The sequence below is a fragment of the Fukomys damarensis genome, unplaced genomic scaffold, assembly GCF_012274545.1.
Source record: "Fukomys damarensis isolate Sample0158 unplaced genomic scaffold, DMR_v1.0_HiC HiC_scaffold_33, whole genome shotgun sequence".
Classification (NCBI taxonomy): Eukaryota; Metazoa; Chordata; class Mammalia; order Rodentia; family Bathyergidae; genus Fukomys; species Fukomys damarensis.
This window is the reverse complement of record NW_022900945.1, coordinates 46,948,190-46,970,213: the sequence shown is the minus strand read 5'-3', so window position 1 is coordinate 46,970,213 and position 22,024 is coordinate 46,948,190. Positions and strand designations below refer to the sequence as shown.

Sequence of the window (22,024 nt, the reverse complement as noted above, 5' to 3'; positions counted from 1 at the left end):
TTCTGTAGAGGTATAACCCCAAAATGCTCTATCACATACTGTCACAGTCTCTTAGGAGGTCCTTGAGTGACCTTCCCATTTCATAGGTGAGGGTACAGGCGCAGAGGACTTCATGGCAGGACCCCAGCCAGAGTCACTGTGTTCATAAGCCTGTCCAGAGAGTACCGGGTCTTATCACTGAAGTTTTCTGCAGGAAAGACCTGGCTAGAATCCCTGAGGAAGCTGAGTGATATGTTTAGGGCTGGTGACTTGGAGAGCTACAGTCTCCCTGGCTTCCCTTGCTGTCTCCAGACTCCACTCCAAGCTCACTCCTCAGCTTGCCGAGCTCCATGTCAGAGCTGACAGCTGTTGCTCCCACCTTGGCTGGGAGGTAGGTTATCCTTTGGACCTTCAGTCTCTGGCTCTGGAGGATGGTCATTGTGCTCTTATTAAGGTATACCTCGTGGACCATGACCCTTTCCTGGGGTTGGTACTTCCTCCCTCTGGTGAGGGCTGTGCAGTCCTGGTAAGGGAGTAGAGGACTGTGTGTTCTGATGGCGCTGTCGTTTCTGATGGCATTTGATCTCTTTCTCCCATTTGCTAGTCTTTTTATTGGGTCTTCTCATGGTTGTCTGACATTCAGGACAAGTGCTGCTGACTCCCCTAAAAGTATACTTCCTGGGCCTCATCTCAGAAGTCCTGAGTTGGAGAATTCTGGGATGGGACTGGGGAAGTTGTATTTCTAGTGCACTTCCCAGGTGATTTCTTCTGCTGTCTACATTTTGTCCAGCACAGCTCGAGAGGGAATAAGGCAGAAGGGATTCTCAGGAAAGCTAATGGTTGTCAGGCTTTCACTAGAGGATTGGGTTCCTGGATTGGAATGCTTGATCTACTCTGTAGGACCCAGGGCTTTTAGCAGCTTCTGGATCTTCTGGTATTAAGAAGTCTACTGAAGGAGCTTTATTTCCTATTTAGCATTTTCCTTGCTGGATGGTTTAAAGATCAGCTTTGAAAGTCTGGACCAAATTTTGAGTCTTAATGCTTTTGAATTAGGTTGCATCAGTTAATCTTCTTTATTTTAATCTTACCAATTTGGAATTAGGACTCTGAATTTTTCCTGCAAATGTATCCAGACTAAGCCAGCAAAAGGAAAATTTAAAGGAAGGAAAGGGGTGATGATTTTACCCTGAGTTCACGTACAAGCTCAGTGCATTTCAATATACAGCCATCAGTCTCTACTGCACGTAAGGTGTGGTGTGGGCCACTAGGAGAGGCAGAGATAAGTTACCTTGCTCCCTGCACTTGAGGTGCTTGTGGACCAGACAGTCAGGGGCCGAGTAGGAAGTGTAAAGTGCTATCATGGCCTCTGAATGGAGTGTTTGGGAACACAGTAAAGATGAAGGTTCTTGCTCTTCTTAGTTTTCTTTGAGTGGGATAGCTGTTAAGGCAAATCCAGGAACTCTGGCAATTCTGGTGACTTGAGTGGACTCAATAACATTTTTTGATTGTTTCCCAAACAGAGAAAAGTCAAGCATGACTAGGTGCTGTGGGAAAAGGAAGGAAAGGTAGCCATTGCCCAAATGCTGAGAAGTGGAGCTTGGACTTCACTGTGTGGGCCAGGTTTCCAGCTGTTCTCTAAACCTTAGCAGCCCTTGGAGGTACCTGAGCCCTTGTACTTGTGGCACTAGGGTTCCTTGAACTATAGGAAGAAGGGAGGGGAAGGACATGTGGAGTCCTGCCTGAAAATCTCTGCCTCCCTATTAGAGGCAGCTCTGGCTGTCTTGTTTTGTAAATTCCAGTCAAGGAATCCATTCTCAGAGATGCTTGGAACATTTGATCCACATAACCACAAAAGAAAAACAAATGCACAAAGAACATGAAATACTCAGCATGTCATTACACGTGGCTGTCTGGATGTTGGGTAGAGACCAAACCTCCAAGTGAGGAGGGCTCAGGGAAAGCCTCCTGGGCTTAGGAGAGCAGCAGCACTAAGTGGTGGCCAGAGGGTCAGGACCCAGTGAGAGAGAGGAGCAAAATTCCCAAGAAGAAGGAGGGTGTCATGGAACCCAGAGGAGGACCAGGGGCAAAGGCGGAAGCCCTTGAGAAGGACCAATGCTTATGACAGTAGAGGTGGCCTGGAGTGAAACATTGGTGCCATTTGCTAGGTCAGTGATTTGTGGGAGAAGGGCCGGAGGCCAAATTTCAGTGAGCTGAGAAGTGAGGCATTTCCAGTGGATTGGCTGGGTATAGCCAAGAGCAAAGTACTCTGCAGGAATGGGGGTAACATATATCTTCAGCCTGGGGATGTGGAGGCCTCCTGAGCCACGGGTGGATTCTCATGGGATAAGAAGCATTTTTGGTGGTCAACAAAAGGAAGGCCTCAGTTGTGTGCCAGCCTGGTAAGGACAAATGGAAAGATCTGAGATCAGGGGCATGCTGGCCTGTGTACACTGGCATTTATGTGAAGGAGTACTTTTTAGCCTTGATGCTGGGTTATGAATTACTATACTTTGGTTGACCCAAGGGCTAATAACAGAGAGCAGATAACATGGGCTCAGTTCCATATGGGTGTGATCATCTAGGAGGCTGAGACAGAGGAAAACCTGCTTCTTTCAGCCACGTCTCTCAGGACTGGCCTCTTGGGGAGGGGAAGCAGTGGTGACCAACACATGGCAAGAAGCTTGGCAGTACAGAAAGAGAGAGAAGGAGTGTTAGGGGCAAGACCCTGGCCCTGGCAGAGGGGTGGTGATGGAGAGCGGGTGGGTGTGAATTCGAGCTGGGGCCGGGGAGAGGGAAGAGTGAAGCAGCTCATTCATGATTCCTATGCTTCTTCAGGGAAATGGACTTTCATCTGCTTGAAGAGTACCTGTGATCAGGAATGAATGAGTCAAGGGTCCTGAAGCCTGTGGGAAATCCTACAATCGTCCAATGGGGAGGGAAGTTGTGATTGAGGCTAATGGATTTCTAGAGAATCGAAACATGGCTGTGATGTGATTTCCTCTCAGCGTCTGCTTTGGAGGAACAGCTAGAACTGCAAGGAGGGATTTGGGCAGTGGTCACAGCTGCCACCTCCTGCTGGTTCTGTTTCTTTGGACAAAGGTTTCTTTTGACCCTCAACTTCCTTCTCCTTCATCTCCCTTCTGCTGTGGGTGCCTCTGAGATTGGGTAACTGTCTCATAAGTTGACAGTCACCACACGCCATTACCTGGAAGGCTGTGACACTGTTGGTGACACCGTTCATGGTGATGAATCCTTCCTAGGTCTCCCCGCTCTTGCCTGGTTAGACACCCAGCTCTTTGAAGAGTGTTTGGGTCCCTGGGTCTTTTCAGAGGTCACCTGACTGTTGGTTAAGTGGGCATCTTTCCACTCCACCCACCCACTGGCGGGTGCTAGACCAGTGAAAAGATAGCTTTTTGTTTTCTCAGGTAATGCTATCAGTTTGTCTTACCCATATCTACTTCCAGTATTCACATGAGAGGAGAGAAGAATTGCAATATTTCATCTTTAGCTATTTAGTAAGATTGGGGTCAGCAACAAGGCCACTGTCCCTATATCTCCTAGAGCTCTATGGGAGTCAGTTCTGTAACACCTGCTGAAAATATTTGTAGTTGTGTTGCCTCCGTGGAGTTCTGGGTGTATGTATCAAGGTGTTAGACCTTTGACTCTGCCATTAAAGATGGTAGGCATTCCTCCTGGGTTCTGCGGGACTCATCAGGGACAACATAAGCGTTGAACAGAGCCTTATTGGTCTGAACTAGGGTAGCATGCTCCCTAGACCATCTGAGTCTAGAAAAGATACCATGATGTTCAGGGATTTCTGTGGGCTTCAGCTAGCCCAGACCAGAGTTGGGGTTTCTCTCAGGATGAGTGCCGGGTACCCCAGTGGTGAGTTAGCATCATACGAAAGGCAGGGAGTGTAGGAATTTGCCCATGCAGTTTGGTTCGCCGCAGCCCACTTTTGCCCGGATATGTCCATTTTGTTTGTTTTCCCAGACAAAGAGTTCACTGTTCGGCTGGAAACCGACAAGCGGCTGCACACGGTGGGTGAGCCAGTGGAGTTCAGATGCATCTTGGAGGCTCAGAACATTCCCGACCGTTACTTTGCTGTCTCCTGGGCCTTCAACAGCTCCCTCATTGCCAGCATGGGGCCTAATGCTGTGCCAGTTCTCAACAGCGAATTTGCCCACCGAGAAGCCAAGGGACAGCTTAAAGTGTCCAAAGAGAGCGACAGTGTCTTTGTGCTGAAAATCTACCACCTCCGCCAGGAAGACAGTGGGAAATACAACTGTCGTGTGACGGAGCGAGAGAAAACTGTCACTGGGGAGTTCATCGACAAGGAAAGCAAGCGCCCCAAGAACATTCCCATCATTGTCCTCCCCCTCAGTAAGTGGAGAAATGCATTGCCTGCTTGTTTGTCCTCCCTGGGTCCCTTAGTCAGTGGCTGCAGTCACTAGGAGAAGTAGAGGGAAGAAAGCAATACATGGAACTCGGGTAAGGCAGAGAGAGAGAGAGAGCACCGCTGAGCCTGTCAGCCTCCTCCAGCCCTCTGCCCACACTCAGCCCCTCAGGTACCCAGAACATCGTGGGTGTCTCTGGCTAGGGCCTGCAGACTTGAGCTTGAGCAGCTGAGTAAACATTGCTCAGTCTGGAGAAAGGCCATGCCCGTGATGCTCTTTGCTCCTCTGTGGGAACTAAGTTCTAGAAAAAGTGGGCAGAGGCTTGTCTCGAAATCTCACTTGAGGAGAGCTGGTCTCCTGTATGAGGATTTCAAATCGTAAAGTACATTATAAAGAGGGATTTGATGTCTGGGGTTTTCCATGTAGAAAGGGGGATGTTTCCCTGATTGTCCTCACTGGGAAGTTGCGTTATGACAAGTCAGTGGCTTTGTACAGCGTTTGCCTAGCATGCTCCAGACCTTAGGTTCCATCCCCAGTCCTGAAAAAGAAGTAGTGGGTGGGCTCTCCTGCATTCCTGGGGTGGACCTTTGTAAGCTCAGGCTGCCTCAGATGTTGCTCAGGTGGGCCCTACCTCCTTGTAAGCTGACGTTATTATCTGCGTGGAGAGAGCCTTGTGGGAACTCCAGAGATGACTGGTGTTTGTGCATGTCCTATTTAAATGCCCGTAGTGTTATGGTGTTTCTATTAATCTCCTTTCTTTCATAGTTCTGTTTTTAGTAAGAGGATAATACAAATTAACAATGCTCTAATTTTAAATAAGGTGGTAAAGTTGTGAAACTAACCTTTAACTTTTTCTCAGATGCTCAAACTGTTCTTTCTGTTAACCTTGTAATCATTTCCTTTACATTTTCCTTTACATTTTTCATATTTAAAATACTTCTCTTTGGGCTGGGGATGTAGCTCAGTGGTGCTGCACCTGCCTCCCAAGCGCAAGGTCCTGAGTTCAATCCCTGGTACTGCAAAAAAATTCTTAGTGTGAAGTCAAAAATAGAGACAGGACACTTGTCACTCTTCTCATCAACAGGATTAGTTTCTTTCAGTGCTTTTTTTTTTCTTTAAAAAAACCTATACACGTACCCTTAATTACCTTGAAATTCTATTTCTTAGCCTCCCCCTCCCACCTCTACCCCGCAATGCCTAGCATGGTGCTTTGCATAGAGTAGGTGCTTGCTGAATATTTGTATAATTGAAACTGTTGAGTTGAATCCCCAGTCTCTTTATTATTTTCCTGTTGGTCTGTGCTTGCCTTAACCACGGACTCTCTACTTTAAAATCTGTAACTAATTCCTCATTGTTTTGTAAGGATGGAGCGAAGGGCAGCCACGCTGATTACTTCCTGTATCTTTTGTACTAAAAGATTTCCCCCAAATCCCTTCCGAGAACCTGTTTGATGATCTGTGGCCTGCTATATTGCTTTTCCAGCAGATAACTGGGTAGTTAAAGTCCCCCAGCACCACCAGATCCTGTCCCAAGGCCACTTGGGTAAGTCTGCCAGAGAACGACAACAGTCACATCGGTAATGGTGATCATACCTTGGATTTTAATGACGCCTTTTCTCCCAAGAGCCCCAAATGCTTCTACATAAATTGTCTCCTTCTCTGCTCCCACCTCGCAAATCCCTGTAGAGGCCAATGTTGTAGCTACCTTATGAATAAAATCAGAGCACCACTCAAGGAAGGGACTGAGCCTATTTATTGTGCAGTTAGCAGTCGAGCCTGCATTGCATTCGACACATTTGCTTCTAACTCCAAATCCACTGCTCTGCGCTTAGCTTGTGCGACACCGTCAGCCTCTTGATTTGAAATTTTCGTCTGTGAACATGAACTGAGATTCTCATTAGTTCTGTCCTAGTTTTCACTTAATCCAGAGTTTTATCTTGTTGGCTGCCTTTTTACAGGCCTGGAAACCCATGTAAGTCGCTATAATGTGCAGTGCAGCCCTGGTCTGTGGCTGACAGGTGGCTTTTCTTATAACTGTGAGTTTTTTCCAGGCTTTCTCCAAACAGCAGCCCTTAGAATAACAAGCCAGTACTTTGATAGGAGTCCACTGGAGTGACAGAAAGGTCATTCTTCTGCATAAGACAAGCAAAAGGATGCCCTTCTCTCTTTGGGCTGAAGTCACCCTTTAATCCATCAGTATGAATTAATAACAGTAGGGATATGTCTTTATCCTAAAGAGGATTATTATTATTATTATTATTATTAATGATGAAAAACAAGTACCTCATCTGATCCTCTCAGTGTCATGATCCTAAGAGTTGGGCACTATTAGTACCTTCATTTTGCACAGGAGAAATTAGAGTTTGGAAAGGTAAGTAGGAACCTCAATACTAGAGTTAGGATGTAGTAACCCGAGCTCCAGATCTGTGCTCTTAACCACTCGAGCTGTAGATGGGGCTCTGCAGGAGCCTCATCATCTCTGAGAATCGCCTCAGTGAGACTCCTGGGGGCAGTTGCCCTCCCGGAAAACCGCCCTCCCCACCTTGTACAGATCTTATTTTTCACATGAATCAAGCACATCCAGAATGGGTAGAAGCATATTTCCCATAACTGGAGCTCAGTGGTGAGGCTCAGTGCTCGTCTTTGTTTCTGCTTGTGGGGAAATAAAGGGGAGAAAAGATTGATTCATATGTGTGTGTGTGTGTGTTTCCATCAGTAATCAGGTGTGCTTCCTAATCTGGTATTTGATTTAATTGATTGATTTAAAATTACTATAAGTATTTCATGCCCAGAAAATTGAAGCCAAATTAGTTATGGTACTGATCTTTGTGTTCTTTAATACTCATTGGCCTTTTAAACTCCATGTAGGTAATTATACAAAATAATATATGCATAATTAAGATTAGGATATCCATGCTGTTTATAAGAACAAAAATTTATTAGAGATAGTAAAATTAATCATCATCACGTTGACCACTTTTGAAAACTCACAATGTGTTAAGTAAACTGTATACATTGTTGCATTTACACTTTCATCTTTGAAAAATTCTGCAGTGAAAGGTAGCATTCTGCCTATCTTAGAGAAGAAACCAAAATGTGTAGAGTTTAAGCAGCTCAGTTGAGTGAGATCAGCTGCTGAGATTAGTAGCAAAGGGTAGACTGAGGCACCGAGGAGCGGGATCCCTCCACAAACTGGCAGATGTTTCCAGGTAGAGAGAAGAGGACCTCAGGGCTGAGTGAAGACAGACAGGAGAATGGATGATGATGAGCCCCTGGCTTTGGTTTATTCTGTGTTAGTGGAATTACAAGAGCTCACCCCCGCTCACTGTGAGAAACCAAGCTGTCTGTGTGTCACTGTGATACACACACAAGCACAACCGATCTTCCAAATACTCCCTGGCATTTTTTTGTCTGCTTTCTAATATTCCTCTGAAGGACTCAAAGGATACATTGTCGATGGTCAGCTTTTATTAAACTACTTTCGCACTGAGTGGCGGGAAGACTGAGGTGAAGTAGGATCTGGGAGTTAATTCATTTTGCTGGAAGTTTTGAACTCCAGCTAGATAGGTTACTCTGTAAAGTGTCTTATGTCATAACATGTCATTGTGCTGCATTTCTTAGGCTCTGACTCAGTCTCCAAACCTCATTGTCCCAGGCCTCTTCATGTAGCAAAGAACAGCCTAGGTTGTCAGATCAAGAATCATGGGGAGCGATGCCTACAACCAGCTAGATCTTGCGGCAGGAAATGTCAGAGTATTTTTTATCCTCTGAGCTCACTGTCCATGACTAGGGACTGTGGATTGCATTTGCACACGTCCCCTGGTGACATCTGTGGGAGGGCACCGTGAAAACCACACCGCCCCCAACACGCCATCTCTCCTCTCCTCAGAGAGCAGCATCTCCGTGGAGGTAGTGAGCAACGCCAGCCTCATCCTCGAGGGCGAGGACCTGCGCTTCTCCTGCAGCGTCCGCACGGCGGGCAGGCTGCAGGGCCGCTTCTCTGTCATCTGGCAGCTCGTGGACAGGCAGAGCCGCCGGAGCAACATCGTGTGGCTGGACCGCGATGGCACTGTGCAGCCAGGCTCATCTTACTGGGAGCGCAGCAGCTTCGGGGGCATCCAGATGGAGCAGGTGCAGCCCAACTCCTTCAGCCTGGGCATCTTCAACAGCAGAAAGGAGGACGAGGGCCAGTACGAGTGTCACGTGACTGAATGGGTGCGGGCGGTGGACGGCGAGTGGCAGGTCGTGGGGGAGCGCCGCGCCAGCACTCTGGTCTCCATCACAGCTCTAGGTAAGTGACAGGTGGGACGCTGTCCAGGCTGCTCGTGCACCGGGCGGCTCACTTTGACCCGATCGGAGTTCTGGCAGGGCACCGTGGCACCTTCTAGCGGAAGAACTCCTTAGGGTTCTGTGGGCAGGGTGAAGGAATCAACAGTGGATGGTGGGGCATCCAGAGGCAGCAACCTGGGGAGCTCTTCCTTTTTCTAGGGCTGAGGTTCAAGTTGGATTAGGGCCACCGCCCAGCAGGGCCGAGGCTACCGTCAAATCTGCCTGGTAGAGAGGTAGAGGAACAACCAAGTTCCACAGCTCCTCTCTCTGGGCCTCCCTGGTCTCCTGCCCACGGCCCAACCCTTCTGACAGCAGGCAGAGCAGGACAGGAAATTCCCTTCCCATTTATTTAGCATTGGTGTGTTTCTGGCTCCGCAACTACTCGAGTTTAGCTGTGCTACTGATGCCTCACCAAGCCAAGTTTCATTTTTCAGAAAACTAAGAAAGGGTAACTAATTTGCCCAAGATTACAGTTTTTAAATGGCTGACCCACCGCCTGAGCCCAGGAAGCCAGCATTCCATCTTAATAGTTTTCAAGGCTTGTGCTTTTATCCACTCCTCTCTAAGGCAGCCCCTACTTAAGAAGTCCATTTCCTTATTAGCATGAAATAGAAAGATAACCTTGAGATTTGCTAAAACTAAAGAATATTAGATTTGCTTCTTGAGGGGTGGCTAAAAAGGCTTCTGTCAACTTTTATCTGCCAAATGCAATCAGTATATTAAATTTTAAAAGACCAGCCTACTACTTTGCTGCGCAGATAACTTGTCTCCTGTTCACCAGGAGGCCAGCACCAGTTATCCTCAGCATCCCACCCCACTCTCAGGGACGCTGTCTCTGTTTTCTCACAGGGAGAGCTGGTGGTACTGTCAGAACATCCAGTAAAGACAGCAGCGCTGCCAGGCGTGATGGTGCATGCCTGTAATCCCTGCACTTGGGAGGCTGAGGCAGGAGGATCGCTGTGAGGTCGAGACTAGCCTGGGCTACATAGTGAGTTCCAGGTCAGTCTCAACTACATAGTGAGTGAGACCCTGTCTCAAAAGCAAGCAAACAAACAAACAAACAAAAAACAACAAGACAGCAGCCCCCACTGGCTTTGCCTGAGACCAAGTCCAAGTCTTCCACTTCGCTACCTCTCTGGGATGAGGATTACATTTGCTCTCTGAAAGCTTAAGCCAGAGATGATGGCTCTGCTCTTTGCAGTAATCGTATGGCTCAGATTTGTGTCTTTAGAAACCCTCTAGCGATTATGGTTCCTGATTATTTCAATCCCTGTTCCTGTGTGCTGGGCACCAGAGGGGAAAGCTCAGAGCGTCCCACGCTGCTAGCGCTGGCAGGGTAGGTGCATCAGAGCATGGTTACAGTGAGTCTGGTTACTTTCTCCAGGAGTGTTTTGCCATCTCCGGTCAGCCTGAGAGCATTGCTGTCCTTACCGTGTCTAGCGTTCCCCACAGCCAAGGTGGTCTGAGAGGGCTGTGATGGGTCCCTGGGGCCGGCCCTGCCCGTCTGACTCCTCCCCCAGGACGCCTCTGGCAAAAGCCATAATCCGGGCGGCCCAGAGCAGTGGCCCAAAGTGGTGGGCCAGGGAAGATCAGGCGAGCACCGCGGACTAAGGTCTTCTCTGTAGTTGGTGCGTTTAGGTGCAATCTGCTCTCTGTGGAAGGGGACAGTGATAAGTTGCGTGGGTGAGAGAGTGAGTGGTTCCAGACACCCACAGGGTGTTAACGACTGTGCATGTGAACCGGTTCACCTGTAGTCAGTGACTGTGGCGTGCGCCCCTTCAGGCTGAGAGTCATGGTGTAGAGAGGCTGCCTCCGTGGAGGTGAGGAGTGTCTAAAGACTGTTTTTTTAAGGATGCACATTATGACATCTGGATCGGAGCTCCTGAGTTTTCAGCCCATTTGGCCCACCTGTTCTCTCACAACCTCCCCCTGGAAAGGAAGAAGGCTCATTGTGTGCCTTGCCTTTCATCTGTAAAGTTTACTTTCCTTCATGTCCCTTTTGTTTCTTAAGCAAACATAGTTTTGAAAAGTAATGTGCCAGATACCGTTCTAGGCATTTCACAGATGTTTATTCCATCTTCACAAGGACTCATTTTCCAGATGGGGAACTGGCAGAAAGAAGTTAGGTCAGTTGTTCAATGTCCCACAGCTAGGAGGTGTCCCGGTTGGACAGCTGGTTGAGGCGTCTGTGTCCCTAAACGCTGTGCTGCCCCAGAATCAGGTCCATGCAGGTTTGTAGCCTGATTCTGCCAGTTCCTAGTACCTTGGTGTCGGACGGTTTATTTCACTTCTCTGTGCCCTGTGAAAGGTGACACTTAGTCTTCTTTCCTTACTCAGTTGTTGGATTCAGTGAGGTATGGTGTGATCAAGGGGTTGGCGCCATGCCTAGCACATAAGTGGTGCTCAGTGAATTCGGCTGCTACTAGTTTTATGATTATATTCGGTGTACTAATAGAGAATAGTGTTTCTGGACTGAAGGAACCCAAGGCACTTGTGTGGAGGAGTCCGAGGGCTTAGCAATGCTGCCCATTCAGTAAGGAATACTGAGAGACTCACACCCGCTGAGACTGCAGAACCCTGAATTATGGGCTGTTGTTCCCGCCTCATCTGAGGTTGCCACCTGCTGAAGAGCAGTCCCTCCTGCCGTGGGTCCCTTACTGCCACTCTGCCCTGGGGCTGGAGGGCCCCTGCTGCATCTGCCTCTCTTTGGGACACCCAGACACTAGAGGGCCAGCGAAATGGGTAGACTGGTGGATGTGCACTGGCTTTGGGGCCTTTTTCTCCTGTTTTTGCACGGAATCTGGTTTTCTAGACATGGCCCTGGCTGCTGTAAGCGGCCCGTGAAAGGCAGTGGTGTCTGGTTCTGGAGGAGGACTTAATGCAGGTCCACACAAAGATCTCCCTGGGAGGGGTTGGCAGGTGCTATGCTCAGAGAATTGCCCTGGGCTTCTTCCTGCAGGTTTTGGAGACTAAGGAACATTAGCCCCAGTGTGAAAAGAAAGCTCAAAAGAGCCTTTGGGCTTCTGCTGTGTACTGTGGCTTTGCCAGTCACCCTGTGGCCGACATCACCTACCCCAAGAAAGCCAGGTGCCTCCTCTGGTTGAATCTCTCTGCTCTCTGTCCAGAAACAGGCTTTGCAGTCACAGCCATCTCCCGGACACCAGGGGTGACCTACAGCGACTCCTTTGACTTGCAGTGTATCATCAAGCCCCACTACCCGGCCCGCGTCCCTGTGTCGGTGACATGGCGCTTCCAGCCAGTGGGCACTGTCGAGTTCCACGACCTGGTGACCTTCACACGGGATGGAGGGGTCCAGTGGGGGGACAGGTCCTCCAGCTTCCGGACCCGGACCGCCATCGAGAAGGCCGAGTCCAGCAACAACGTCCGCTTGAGCATCAGCCGGGCCAGTGACACCGAGGCGGGCAAGTACCAGTGCGTGGCTGAGCTGTGGCGGAAGAACTACAACCACACCTGGACCCTACTGGCGGAGAGGACCTCTAACCTGCTGGAGATTCGAGTGCTGCAGCCAGGTGGGTGCTGCTGGCCCGAGGGTCTCCCGGCCCCGGGGCCCCAGGAGGATCGTGCATCTGTGACAGGGAAAGACGCAAACTCTCCAGTGAGATGCGGTGTGATGTGTCAAGACACATGAGGGCGTGCCTTACAAGGCCTTAGGAGATGTGCAGAGGGAAGGGGTCAGTGCATTAGGCTCTGTGTCTGAGCACTTTGAGAAATTTCCAGTCGATAGGAGGTGGCATGAATCGTAAGTGAGCATTTGGATTCCCTCTCGGTGACAACCAGTTATTAACATCTTGCCACACTCACTCTTTTCCTCTTGTATTTTGTTACTGTCTTCGGACCATTTGAGAGTATGGTGTGGACGTCAGGACACCCCCTGCATTCTCCACTGTATAACCCCCCAGAGCAGGAGATCGTCCTGCCCACCACGACACCATTTTCAGCTGTGGGAGTTCAGCATTCGCATCGTCCCTCACCTCCATTTCCCTACTGGGCCAGTAATGCCATTGGTAGCTCTTTTTAACCCCAAGCAGGATTCAGTGAGGGACCATACATTGCATTTAGTTGCCCTGTCTGTTTAGGCTCATTAATCTAGGACAACCTCCTAGCCCGTGTGTGTGTGTGTGTGTGTGTGTGTGTGTGTGTGTGTGTGTGTGTGTGTTTCGCCTTGTGTTAAGATATTGACATTTATGACACGTGCCAGTCATTTATTTTGTGGACAGTTCTATCTACTTAACCTCATTTCCTGTAGTCCTTTCAATGATTATATGAAAGACGTATCATTGTTCCCCTGCTTATAGACAAGGAGACTCGAAAGGAAAAGGAAAGATAATGGACCCTTATTGAGCATCTGCTTTTTGCTCAGTGCCGAGGCTGAGTTGTTTTGTTAGAATTTCACAGCCCCAGGAAGGATGAAGCGACACAGGGAGAAGCTAGTTGGTGACAGGTGTGGAACCTTATGGACTTTGTGCCATCCCCTCTGCTTCCTTGACTCGGGACCTGTCCACATGGGCTGGATTTGAGTGCCTTTCTTCTATGGAGGCGGGTGTAAAGAGGCAGTGCTTTGCAGAAGCTTCCTGCAAATGCCATCAGTTGCTTCTGCTAATGTGCTCGAGCTTTTCATTACACAGTGCTCTTAAGGTTTCCCCCTGCATCTGTCTCTGCACCTGCTAGGCCAGAAGCTGGTAGAAGCGCAGCCCAGACTGTAGGTCCTGCCTCCCTCCTGTTGCCGAGCCCAGGTGTGGGATGGAACAGGTCCCCCACAGTGAGTACGGCTGCACTTTGCAAAGACCTTTTTCTGACTTTCTGACCCACTTACTTTGCGAAGATGGTTTGAACCCTTTACAAAAGGGATTTTGGCTTTGTCTGTTTGTAACTATGATAAGTACCTAGCCTGGTCCCCTAGCTGTCTTCAGATGGCCACAGCAATACAAGATTAAATAACAGTAATGTCCAAGTTGATCCCTCCTGTTTTCTGAGCCCACGAAAGAGGCCTGTTCTGTAGAAGTTTTGAAACAAGTAAGTTCCATAAATGATGACACTATTCTTGGCTAATTAGAGCCCGAACCCAGGTCAGCAGGATGCTAGGGTTAACAGCTGTTTTTAAGAGGATGGGCAGGTTAATGCAGGGTTAAGCAGAGACCTTGTATGTTGTGAGTCCCCGCTGTGGGAGATGCTGAAGCCCCACTTGCCTGCCTTATTGAGTAGAACATTAAGATCATGATCCTGCCCTTTGTTATTTCCCCTGTCACTCAAGGTCGATGTTCTGAGCAGCAGTGGCTGTCACGTGGTTCTGAGTGGTTGAAGGTAGAGGAGATGCTGACCTCAAGACCTTGGTTGTCATTGCCTCTTTGAATAAAGTAATATTTGCCAGCTTCTTGTACTACTTGGAGTCTAAGACTGGAGCACCTAAGGGACAATTATGGAATTAATTCACTAAAGGTTGTCATTATTTGGATTCTGATTAAGTTATGATAGTACTAAAGGCTGAATGGGAAAGAAATTTATGAAGTACTCCTGGGTGCCAGGTTTTGTGTTCCATGTTCTCTTTAAGCTCCCCCAACAATCTGATAAAGTGAATGGCTCTGTGCCAGTTTTGCTATGAAGAAACCAAGGCTCACAGTGGCTGGGCACTTGGCAAAGGCCAACTAACTGACTGGTTAAATGGCAGAACTGAGATTTGAGCTGAGCATGGGGCTGAGGTCTCTCTGACTTCCACACATCTGTGTTTTCTGTTACACCATATTATTGCCTCCTAGAGGAAGGATAGCTGGAGCGCGTTAGAAGGCCCAGGATCCAAGTCTGTCCTCATGATTTGTGTGTGTTCTGTTGATTTCTGTTTATGTTTCTGCTGTGAAGTGAGAATGACCAGTGGTTGGCATAGAGGACTTCGGGGCATCGTTGGCCTGGGGCTATGATGAGGCCTCGGCTTAAAGGGGCAGAGTAATGTACTCTCCTGGTCCCCCGAGGCTGGAAAGAGCAAAGGTAGGAGCTTGAGGCTGCCCAGGACTCCCAGAGTGCCTGAGGCACCAGGGAGAGTGCATCTCCTTTAGTGTTGCTGTCTTTCCTTTATTAAATATGGATGGGCCTAGCACTTAATATTTTCCAAAGTGCTGCAGGTTCATTTCTCCTCTTTTCCCTAAATACATTGGTTGGTACTGGTGCTTTCATTTTGGAAAAAGAAGTAGAAAAATACATGAGAGCTGGAGACGGTCTTCCATTTAGTGTGTTTTCTCACCAAGCTTTCGCTGCGACCTTGGGAGGAAGGTGTTATGGGGTAGGTCTGAAAGGGCCCCCTGAGTCTCGTGTGTGTGGAAGGTGACTGAATCAGGAGTGTTCTACTCACCGGTGGGTTCATCACAACTGACCGGAGGCAGTGGAGGAGGCTGGCCACAGGAGGTGTGCTTGGGAGGGTGTGTCTCCCTCCCTGGCTTCTCCTTTCACCCTTTGCTCCTGGCTGCCGGTTCCCCACCATGCCTTTCTGCCTTGGAGTCAATCCACCATGGACTGAATCCTCTGAAAACCATTGTGGTCATCATGTATTTTGTTGCAGCCATGGGAAAGCTGGCTGATACTGGAGGCATTTCATTTTCATCTGATAAATGAAATGTCACAGGCTCGGAGGTTCTAGTTTGCCCATGCCAGAGTGACAGTAAGGGGGTTAGAAATTGAACCCAGGTACACTTTATTAAAGAATTATGGGGTTGGGGCTGTAGCTCAGTGGTAGATCACTTGCTTACCGTGTCCCAGGCCCTGGTTCAATCCACACACACACAAACAACATTGCGGTAGGGAGGCTTTGCCCTGTTATGAGGCCATATAATCAGAATTCCTTCTGCATTCAGCTAAAGGGTCCTTTACTTAAGAGGTTTCCCCTGTAGGTTGCTGGTGCAGCAGTCTTAGCACCATTGGGACTAGCAGTAATAGCAATAGCAACATCAGGGATACCTGATAAGTATTCAGCATTTCTGAGTGGCCATCACCATCCTGAATGTACTATATCTAATAACTTACTTGGTTCTTTCTTACCAACTCCATGCAGTGTCCGAGAGGGTACCACCCCACCTAGTTTATCAGGACACTGCCCTGAGAAACCACCCAGTGATCCATAATAACTGGCAGAGCCAGGTGTCAATCTGAGTCCGAGACAAAGTTCTTAATATTCTTAATATTAATTAATATTAATATATACCTTCTAGACATAGTGCCATATTTTTTGTTTGATTTTTTTCGCTCAGGAATCTTTTTGGGACCATGTATGTTGCAAGTGCATGTGTGTGTGTGTGTGTGTGTGTGTGCACATATGTGGGCTGAGGATTGAATGCAGGGCATGGTGCATGCAAGGCACACGCTCTATGCCTTAGCAGCATGTATGTTTATATAACGCTTCCTCGCTCTGGTTTACCACCCTGATTTCCAGATCCTTAAGATCTGTAGAAGTTGGCTCACTGAGCACTTGTAAATCCTCAAGTCAAGCTGAGGATTATGCAGGGCATGGTGCATGCAAGGCACACGCTCTATGCCTTAGCAGCATGTATGTTTATATAACGCTTCCTCGCTCTGGTTTACCACCCTGATTTCCAGATCCTTAAGATCTGTAGAAGTTGGCTCACTGAGCACTTGTAAATCCTCAAGTCACAGACGGTTAAGGACATAGAAGTTTAATTTGTTCCTCATTGAACTTCATTATTTCTTCTGACTTCTGCCACAAGGTGGCTCTAAGGCTTGGGGCTACCAGAACCTTAATCAGTGCTAGCTTCTTCCACTCTCCCTGCAAACCCTGTCCCTCAAAGCATGGATTCTTAGCCCTGCTCTGACATCTTCCATAGAAATGCCCCCTGTCACCCACTTAAAGACCGTGTTGTCAAATGTTCTTATTCTAAGAATGAATGAGAAGCCCAGGATGAATCCATTTATCATCGGCTTCCACTGCAGCACTGTCCTCACAGGAATGTCCTCTCTCTCGGGAAGGCTCTGTGTGGTCACTGCCCAGGCTGGTCCCTGCCGGAGCCACCTGCTGATCCTGACCACATCCTAAGAGCTTAATCCCCCAGAATCCCTGGTCAGACAGCCCGGTCCACTTGCTGTGGATCTGTTACTGATGTTCCATTTGCACACTTCCTGTTCTGGGTGCACATCCCCAAGGAAATTTTTAAGGAGTGAATTCCCTCCCTTCCTTTTTTTGTCAATTTGGCCTGGTCTTACTCCCGGTGATCGCATAGTGTGACTCCCAGGAGGCATTTAGGCAAGACTTTTAGCCAGTTCACAGTACTCTATTCTTAATCTTTTTTTTCTTTTTCCTTTTTTAATTTGTGAAGCGTCACCTTGTTTCCTTCTGATTGGCTTTAGCTCCAATTACACATTACTAAATACAGACACAATAAGGGAAATGTCAGCACTCAGTTTTGCAAATGTTTACAACCATATCTTGGTCTGGCTATTAAATATTGCACATTAAAATCGACAAAGCAGTAAACAAGCTTCCAGGAGGACGGCCTCCGGTGGCAGAGAGCCGACTTGTCAGTGGGTGTATTCTGCTGGGATTGTACTGATGGGTAGTCAGGATGAATATTTAATACCCTCTGGATGTTGCCAAATTCGTTTCTTTCTGTTTCTTATTGCTGACCTGGCAGATTGGTTTAGCTGAGGGCTTTTTCTTTGACTTACATGAGTCCAGGGCATGTGAATGCTGGCTCTGCTTGTCACAGTGCCGTAGGTGGCTGAGTGCCCCATCCCTCAGAACAGTGGGCCTACTTTCTTCCAGGGTAGCAGGAGGCTCTCCTTTTACTCCCTGTGGCTTCTGCCTGGGTCTGTGCAGAGACGGAGTGAACAAGTGCACAGGAGCCCTAGGAGGAGGCCTCAGCCCTCGTCCCATGCCTCATGCCTTGTTGTCATGGTGACATTTGTTATTGGTGTCAACCAGCAAAGGGCCACATCCTGTCTGCACACAGGGAGGCAGGATCGGGTGTCGGGTGTCCCCTAATTAGATGTTTGGACATCCAAGCCCTTGCTCCTTTCACATTGCCCGTCCCTTCTATATCTCTCTGTGTTTGAGCATCTGCTCTACGCCAGGTACGGGCTGGGTGCTGAGGCTGCAGGGCTGGGTGTGTCACAGTTGCTGCTTTGTGGACTGCCTGGAAGAGGTGGCAGGCTGGGAAAAGAGCAGTGCAGTAAGGCTTCACAGGTGTGGTGGCAAGGCCAGCAAAAAGAACGGGCAAACAGAGGCAGAGGGGATTTCCGGCCATAATGACTAAAAGCAAGGACAGACGAGTGACCAGGGTTGGAATTCTAGCTCTGCCATGTAACTGGCTGTGCAGCCTCAGGCAAGCAACTTTGTCAAGCTGGGGTGTGATATTTATCCCATAGGACACTTGTGGACCAAATATTTAATGTTTACAAAGTGCATAGAATAGTGCTGAGTAGCTGGGCGTGGCAATGCAAACCTATAACCCCAGCTGGGAGGCTGAGGCAGGAGGATTGAAAGTTCAAGCCCAGCCTGGGCAAGTTAGTGAGCCCTGTCTCAAAATTAAAACTAAACACAACAAAAAAAGGAGTGGGGGTGGCAAGGCTATAGCTCATTGTGAAGACCCTGGACTGAATGCCTAGTACCACACACACACACACCAAGGAATAGTCCTGAGCATGTAGAAAGAAAGAAGTATAGGAAAGTTTGTTAAATAAATACCCTAACAGAAGATTAGGACTTTAAATCATGCAAGACGACATATTGTTTTTTAATAATAATTTGTAATATTCCCTTTACTACCCTGAAATGAAATTCATAGACAATATAACTTTCCTAATCATGCAACCTTTAAAAATTGTTATATTGTCCTATTGGTAATATAAAGGAGGATTTTTTAAAAAAGTGGTTCAAACTAAAATAATGTGTTTCAGGGCTGCAGCTCTAGCTCAGTGATAGAGCACTTGCCTAGCATGTGAGAGGCCCCCAAGGCCACAGGAAAAGAAAAAGTGCTATCACAAATGCTATAATGTGCTTTAGTGTGTAAGTGCTCAGGGATGAGGACAGGAGCATGGGGAAGTGTCAGTGCTCACGGCTGGCACAGGTGGCCTCGGATGCCATGAATGCTGCTCTTAAATGTGGGTGGCGGAAGACCTCACCCCAAGCAGCACTGCTTGCTGGGTTAGGGTCTGTGAAGCAACATGCAACTCTGAAGGGAACAAGGAAAAATCCTCTCTTGATTGACTCTGGCTCATTGCGCCTCTAAAAAAGTAAAAATATATTCTAGGTTCAAGAGACAGTATTTTCACCCACGTGAGTTGTCATTTGAAAGTCACATAGGACATAAGGCACTTTCCACATAGCTTTTAGAAATAGGTTTGTGTCTGTTGTTGGCTTTGATCCATTAAATATCCACCCCTCCCCAAGTTAGTGTGGTACCCCAGGATCTGCCTCCAGATTTCTGTGATGCCCAGGGGTACCTGTTGAGAACAGCTGTCATGAGCTGTGGAGTGGGGGCTAGAGACAGGCTGCACACTTTGCAGGGATGTGCTCCAGCTGGGCGTGGTACACACCTGTAATCCCAGCACTCTGGAGGCTGAGGCAGGAGAATTGCCACAAGTTTGAGGCCAGCCTGGGTGACATAGTGAGTTCAAACCCAGCCTAGATTACAAAGTGAGACCCCATCTCAAAAAGCAAAAAAAAAAAAAAAAAAAAAAAAAAAAAAACTTTGCCTCTTAGGAAGATGTCCCTAGCTGTGGCTAAGGCTGGAGTCCAGAGACTCTCATGCAGGATGATTATAACTGCAGGGGAGAGATTTTCAGGGGTTCAGATAGGTCATGGTTGTGGAGAGGGGACGGGGAGAGGAGCGGGGAGCCCTGTGCAGCTAAAGAAGCAGACGTCCCTAAAATGTGGTAATTAAAGGAAAGAGAGGTCCTTTTTTTTTGCTGCCTGCTTCCCTGAAAATGAGGGAGTATCCCCAGCTGCCCTTCCTTCCTTCTCCCCCTGTCTCTTGTCTGACTTGCTTCCCTTCCCTGCCGCCTCGATCCCTGACATTGCTGTCAGCTGCCTATTACTAAGAGCAGTGTCTTTCTCTCCCCTTCTACTCCTTCACTGTCCAGCTCTCCTCATCTGCTGCCCTCTGCCTTCTGCTCCCACCACTGCACAGAAACTGCCATCTCCTGAACTTCCTGGTGACCACGTCACCTCCACACCCTAGGCTTGTCAAACTTCAGGATCAGAATTGCTTGGAGGGCTTGAGAAGCTGGGCCTCAGCCCTGGCGTTTTGGACCTACTAGGTTCCAGCAAGTTTCCAAGAAATCCGTGCTGCAGAGCCACAGATAGCACCCTGAGAGACACAGGTGGACCAGGTCAAGCATAAACTCAGGGTCCCTCCAGTGTGGCCAAGCTCAGCTCTGTAACCTCATCTAGCAGCGCGCCGGCCTGCTCTTCCCTGAGCGTGACACGGAAGTCATCACCTTGGCTCTTCTTGTCTGGGTGCCCTCTTGCTTTTCCTTCTCCACCTGCTCATTTGTTTCTTAGAACCTAGCTCGGAGGTCATAGCTTTCTGAAATGTTCCCTCCCTTCCTTCACAGTAAAAGTTACTTGTACTTCTTCTAAAAAGGTTAATCAAACTGTTTTGACTCAGTGACTCACTTATTAACTTGTTTAGCTATGATTGGGTTGGAATCCTTGTCCTTTTAGACGCCTAAAATTTTTGCAGGAAGAAGACCTTAAAAAATTATCTTCAGGGTCTGGGGATTTGACTCAGTCATTCTGCCACCTGCTTTGTAAGCGCTTGCAAGGGCCTGAGTTCGATCCCCAGTGCCAGTAAATAAATAATCAATCAATCAATCAATCAACCTTCAGGGGCCGGGATTTAGCTTAACTGTGCCAAGCCTGCCTGGCCAGCACAAAGTCCTGAGTTTGATTCCTGGTACTGAAAAAAAAAAAATTATCTTTAGTGGAAGGCAGCAGGTACTGGGGTTTAAGAGAATCCTTTATTGATGGAATAGATGTGTTTTGCACAAGAAGAGTACCCGAAAATAGGACCAGGAGGGTGGGAGGTTGGCGGCTGAAGCATCTGCTTGTCCTTGCTGCTGGGTTCCTCCATCCTCCTGTCTTCTTCACCTTCATAACACCCTGTCCCGGCTTCTGACACCACTGCGTCTCCTCCACTACCAAATGCAGTCTCTAAGCTGTGATCTGAAGCTTGGGAAAGGAGACTGCTTTGCTGAAGAAAGAAAGGGCCATTCCTGCAAACGGCAGGAACATGCAGTTAGAACATCGCCTGCCAGCTTCCCTGACCCTTCGTCCTGCCTCTTGCTGGATTCTTTCTTCCCCCTGCTGATTCACTGCTGGGGATTAACCAGGCTTCACTTCTGAGCGTCTTTACTTTCACCTCTGCATTTATTGCCTAAGTCCATTCACTGATGCAGCAAAGTCCAGGGTTTCTCGAGCTTTACAACACATCAGAGTCACCTGGGGCTCTTGTTAGAGTGCAGATTCTGACTCAGTGGGCGTAAGAGCGTGCGTTTCTGACGGACTCACAGCTCATTCCCCGTGGCTGATCTGTGGCAGCACCTTTAGAAGTACTTTTGCCAGCTGTGTGGGACAGTTCCCCACCTGGAGCTTTGAACTTGGGACCAGGCGCAGAAACCAAAAAGGAATGAGAAGAGCGGAAATTTGCTCAGTGTTTACTGTACACCAGGCTTTGTGCTGAGCTTCCCGCATACTGCGGCTTTTAATCTGCGGAACACTCCTAGTGAGCAGGATACGGCCATTACTGCTGTTACTGTGTTCATTTTTCAAATGGAAACACCTTTGGTCCCTGAGCCAGCTGTGCTTCTGACTGTGCTGAGGCGAGGCACACCCTGCACTGCCCAGGGTGGCACGGTGGCAGGGCACACGAGTGCTTCCTAATTAGCCACTGCACCTCAGGTCCCCCTGGCTGCAGGAACGCCCTCCTGCCCTCGAGAAGTGTGAGGAAGCCCAGAGAGTGGGTTCAGAGGTGACCTCTTGCCCACCTGTCAGGCATGCGCCAAATTTGAAAACTGCCTCTTTTTCAAGCTTCTCAGTACTTCACAATATTTTGACATGGGAAGGGGAAAAAAATGGAAATGCTTTGAAACATTTCTCTTCCTTGAGTTCTCATTCTCAGACCATGTGACTGAATTGAAGTTGAGTCATAGGGCTCCAGTTTAACATATGCAGTTACTATAGCAATTGAGGTTTCCTTAGTAACAGTTGCAAAAAATAATCTGGCCCCAATTAATAATACATTTTAAAGCTCTTTTTACATGATACTGAGCATCCCAGGTTTTTTTTTTTTTTTTTTTTTTTTT

The 22,024-nt window shown here is 48.2% G+C and overlaps 1 protein-coding gene across 3 annotated transcripts in view; it reads left to right on the top strand.

The window, feature by feature from the left end:
- Positions 1–22,024, top strand: part of Igsf3 (immunoglobulin superfamily member 3) — a 91,535-nt gene that overhangs the window by 53,823 nt on the left and 15,688 nt on the right. The window contains exons 5-8 of one of the 3 annotated variants that reach the window (XM_010631199.3): positions 3,973–4,362; positions 5,862–5,918; positions 8,265–8,666; positions 11,830–12,234. In XM_010631199.3, coding sequence (XP_010629501.1) covers positions 3,973–4,362; positions 5,862–5,918; positions 8,265–8,666; positions 11,830–12,234 — 1,254 coding nt within the window. Of the gene's footprint in view, positions 1–3,972; positions 4,363–5,858; positions 5,919–8,264; positions 8,667–11,829; positions 12,235–22,024 lie in introns of all 3 variants that reach the window. The other 2 variants (XM_010631198.3, XM_010631200.3) reach the window with 2 other exon arrangements.